At 36.9% G+C, this 4,861-nt stretch overlaps 1 protein-coding gene across 1 annotated transcript in view; it reads left to right on the top strand.

Moving 5' to 3' along the window:
* The first annotated feature begins 1,355 nt into the window (after window positions 1-1,355).
* The window catches only part of fgf19 (fibroblast growth factor 19), a 15,099-nt gene continuing 11,593 nt past the window's right edge, over window positions 1,356-4,861 (top strand). The window contains exons 1-2 of the mRNA XM_015056937.1: window positions 1,356-1,623; window positions 1,707-1,810. Coding sequence (XP_014912423.1) covers window positions 1,413-1,623; window positions 1,707-1,810 — 315 coding nt within the window. The 5' untranslated portion in view covers window positions 1,356-1,412. The remainder of the gene's footprint in view (window positions 1,624-1,706; window positions 1,811-4,861) is intronic.

A 4,861-nucleotide genomic window follows, 5' to 3' on the forward strand; every position in this document is an offset into this window, starting at 1 on the left:
ATCATTATAATTTAGAATCATAAACACTTGAATGTCGGACAGGAATAATCTGTATGGTGGAGTTATTGAAATAAAAGAACTTATCGATACATCTAGTCTATTCACTATGATTGTCTGCCTTATCACTGAAGCCCCTTGAGGCTCAAAAACTGTCCTTGACCAAAGGCTTGATCAAAATGTTAAATGTCATTTTAAAATTTTTATCTTAAGCTTTAAGCCTTTACATGGACAGTCTGCTTTCTGATTTACTGACTTGATTCGACTGTACACCTCCTGCTGACAAAGGTTATCTGATCAGAACACTTTGTTGGGGACCGTTTCCAAGCTTTAGAACCCAGACTGCTCATATTCATTCTGCAGCCTGTTTTTCATGAACTTTGGCTCCCCAAAGTTCATGGCTGGGGCCAATATCCTCCGTTGTTTTATAATTGTTCTCATTTATGTTGTGAACTGTGAAGCGCTCTATAACATGTGTGCCTCAGACCGTTCGCTGTCCTCTGGAGCCCCCTGGAGATCATTAGAGGCCTCTGGAGGAGCAGGCATTGTGTCGCTCCTTCCTCTTCATTAGGAAGGAGCTGTCAGTAATGACTTTTTCTGTCATGACTGACCTGACAGAGATTAGTCATGAATCACTGATAGTTTATTAAAATAGTTTACTGGGCAGTAAAAGCAAAAAAAAAAAAAAAAAAAAAAAAGAATAAGAAAGAGAAAGAGAAAAAACATACTACTGTTTAAAATTTTATGAGAAATTTTTATCAGTATGATTTTTATGTAGCATATGGATAAGTTTAATGGAAACAGTTTTAGTTACAGCAGAGCTTCTAAAAAAATCAACCAACTCCAACAATCATATTAGGTTTTTCTTTTCACTTGTCACAGCGTTATGACTGTTAACCTGGTTATGATCAGAAAGAGTGTTGTGTGTCTGGACTGTATGTTAAAAACTCAAAATTGCATCTTTTTGTTTATTTATTCTATGAACTTGATCTGAAATATTCAAAATAAAATAAAATATTTTTTTAACAATAAAAGTGTGGGTAAAATTGAAAACTTATGTCAGTTGCAAAAATTTACTTTTAAAAATTTACGTGTAGAAGATGAAGTGTGTTGAACATGTAGTTAACTGTATTTTATAATGTGTTTACCTTTTTCTAAAAGTTTGTGAATGAGTTCTGAGGTGAGACAGGTTGGCTTTGGGGCTGGTCGGGGGCCGAGCCAGAGCTCACATTCAGTTGGATGACCTGCAGGGGTGTGTTGTGGACTGCTTCTGAGAACTGCCTTTGGGAAAGAGGGTTATCAGGAGCTGATAAGGACTCCATTTAAAAGGGTTGCGTTAGGATGAAACTGATAAACTACTCCACTACCAGCTGAGGAAAGCAGAGGCCCAGGACTGTGCAGGAATTTGACAAACCATGCTGTTGTTTATGTTCATTCTATGCATTCCTGGTGAACTTTTTACTCTGGGAGTATTTTGCATGCCAATGATGGACCAGGGGCCACATGTCACCCATGGTTGGGGCCAGGTGATCCGGCTCCGGCATCTGTATGCAGCCAAACCAGGACTGCATTTACTGATCAGTGAGGATGGACAAATCCACGGTTCTGCAGATCAAACTCTTTACAGTAAGTCTAAACATTCGCACAGCTTGCAGCAGCAGCCAATTACAGATTCTGAGGTTTTTCACATGTAAACATTTGAACTGCAGGCCTGCTGGAGATCCAACCTGTTGGCCCTGGACGTGTTGTGATCAGAGGAGTGGCAACCACACGCTTCCTCTGCATGGAGAGCGACGGTAGATTGTACTCAACTGTAAGCTATTCAGTAAAAGTTATGAGTGGTCCGTTTTCCATCTGTCTGTCTGTTAGGAATGAATTAAATCACTATCAACTAAATTTTTAATATAGTATTAACAAAATGAACCAAACAGCTAATTCTAGATGACAGAAACAGTAAAGCAGAGATGTCAGCAGAGTTTAAAGACCCTTTTTGGTTGCAATTACTTGAACTTCAGCTCTCCTATGTCACTCAAACGTCATCTATGACCCAAGTAACAAAGTGTCCTGAAACTAACTGTTGCCCCTATCTACATTTTTCATTTGACCTTGAGAAACTGCATTTACTCAGTGGAGTTGTGACTGACTCAACTCAGCCCTCGACCCAGCGGCTGTTTCTTTACAAATTCTGCCACCAATGAGCATCACGACTCTTAAAGTCCCCTCTGATGAAGTGCTTTGTAACATCTATGCTATATATGGTAACTACCATGACCCAGGCTCACATTGAGACCATCTTGGTTGAAAATGTGCCATAGGTGTCCAAGGTAACTCTTACCATGGAAACCCAGAAAGGAAAGAGGGAAAATATTTTTGAAGATCTATTTTCTAAGTCTAGTCAAATTCTCCTTTTTTCTCCAACTTAAAAGTCTGTGCAAGGGGGTCCTGTGGTGGTGCAGGGGCGCCACCACAGCATAGCTCTTGTCATGGTAGTCCCAGGTTCGATTCCTAGCCTGGCAACATTTGCCACATGTCTTCACCATCTCTTTCATTACCCTCTTTCCTGTTTGACTACCTTCAAATAAAGGCCACTAGAGTCAACAAAACCTTAAAAAAAAAGTTTGCGCAAGAAAAAAAACATCTTTAGAATATTTTAACGTTTTTTTTTTTTCTCCATGTGGAACATATTTTTTCCGTTGCGGAGGATAAAAAATTGCAGTGTGCAAAGTTTTATCAATTGTGTTTTCAATGAAGTATTTCTGACAATAAAAATATATTTTCTTTCATTTCTAAAGCAAAAAATCTTCTTTTTTTTTCACTTAAAGCCTCAATGGCATTTGGAAAATGTGGTTTGTCAAAGTCTTTCTATTTCTTGCTTAAGTCCTGAAGGGTAAGTGAAAAATATTTTTGGATGTATGATTTTTCAAAGTCTTTTTTTCCTTTCCATCCAGCACACAGAAAAAACTCTGTAATTTTTGCTACAGTAAAGTTTTTTTTTTCCCTGTGTNTTGAATGAGAAGAAAAATATAGAGAAAAATGGCATGAAAATAAATAAATAAAAGACCTAGACATTTTTGTTGTGTTTTGGTTGTTTGCTGTAGAAATGAAAGACATATATTTTTACAGTCAGAAAAACTTGATAAAAAAAACAGAATTCATCAAATTTTGCACATTGTAATTTTTGTAATCCTTAAGAAAACAATGTTCCACAAAGAGAGAAAAGAACTTTAAAATGTTTTAATCTATTTTTTTCTTACACATGACATTTAAAGTCACATGAAACTAAAATTTGTTTCAATTTGGAAAATGGGTCTTCTCAATTAACTGTTTTAATTGTACTGTTTAACTCAGTACAATCTAACATACGTTTAATTTTTGAGTAATTTTTCAGTTCTGCACATTTTCTTGATTCTACTTTTACTTCTCCTGCACAAATGAAATTTGTGTTTAAATCTATTTAATAAAACTTTCCATTGCTTACTTGTTTTTCACCACATTATGACAAGAAACATTCAAAACACAGCTGATCAAGTCAGAAACAGTAGCAAATTGCCCGATATATTTAAGCTTTCTAAATCTCCCAATTGTACTTTACAAAGTACAATCCAACCATAAGCAGCAAAATTTTAACCAATATGGCCAGTTTAAATTTTTACTAGATATATGAAGTAGTAGTTGGCCCATGGTCACCCCTCAGGTGACCATGGGCCATCAGCAGACTGATTCCTGTCTACTGTGCAGTTGATGTTGCATTTCAGGTGCAAAGGCTAGAATGTTTGTGTCATGAAATCCTGACTGCCTAAATCCCTCTGAAGTATCTAAATGTTTACTGCCTTTCACAGCAGCATCACCAGTTCTCATATAAAGTTTGCTTGAATTGGTTTTATTGTTATTTTTTTACTTTGAGGCTTTTACAGTCTACAGCAGGAGTACACAAAGTCGGTCCTCGAGGGCTGGCATCCTGCATGTTTTAGTTTTCTCCCTGGTTCTACACACCTGCATCAAATGATGGCTCATTAGAAGGCCTAAGCAGAACACTGACTTGCTGAGGAGGTTGTTACAACCACTAGGGAGAGAACTAAAACATGCAGGATGCCGGCCCTCGAGGACCGACTTTGGACACCCCTGGTCTACGGATTCAATTAAAGTTCAACAGCTGAGAGGCGGTGACTCGCCTGCATGAGTGAGGGACTCAGGTGTGTTCCATTTATATATGAAACAGAGATCTTTGAAAGCACAGTTTGCTCCTCGGTTGGTACTGCAGAGCCAGTTGCTACTCAGAAAATATTGTTGAATTTGCTCATTGCTGATTTTTTCCTGTGAAAATGGCCAGGCTAACTACAATTATCAGTACCAGGCAACTCCAGCCTCTCTGATGTACTCAAACAATAAAGGAACACAAGTAGAGGTTGTTTGATTATGTCTGCAAACAATATGAGAAACAAAATATTTTAATTACTGAAATTATGAATATCTTTTACACATAAACGATGTTGAATATTGTCAGTAAGGTAGTTCAGGTAGTTCTGAATTCAATGGAAATCCCTGATTTCCTTCAAGATTTCAGCTTTTGTGTGCAAACTCTACACAGGAGAGGAACAGCTCTTACGTCAAATTACGTTTTCCAACTTGCAAATTAATGACAGAAAGCTCAACTTAATATCACACCAAGATGCACAATTTCACTCAAACAGTAAATTAAATATATTATGACAATGCTTTAAAGGCCAAAAATACGGCAACTTATTTTAAAAAAATATCTTCTACACTATTTTAGTCTAAATTAAACAACTAAAACTTTGAGATATTTTATCATTTAGATATTTTTTGCAGTTTTGGTGCTGTTTAACAAAATATGTTTAATGCC

Source organism: Poecilia latipinna, unplaced genomic scaffold (genome assembly GCF_001443285.1).
Source record: "Poecilia latipinna isolate Pla-1442-1.1 unplaced genomic scaffold, P_latipinna-1.0 Scaffold1419, whole genome shotgun sequence".
NCBI classification, from domain to species: domain Eukaryota; kingdom Metazoa; phylum Chordata; class Actinopteri; order Cyprinodontiformes; family Poeciliidae; genus Poecilia; species Poecilia latipinna.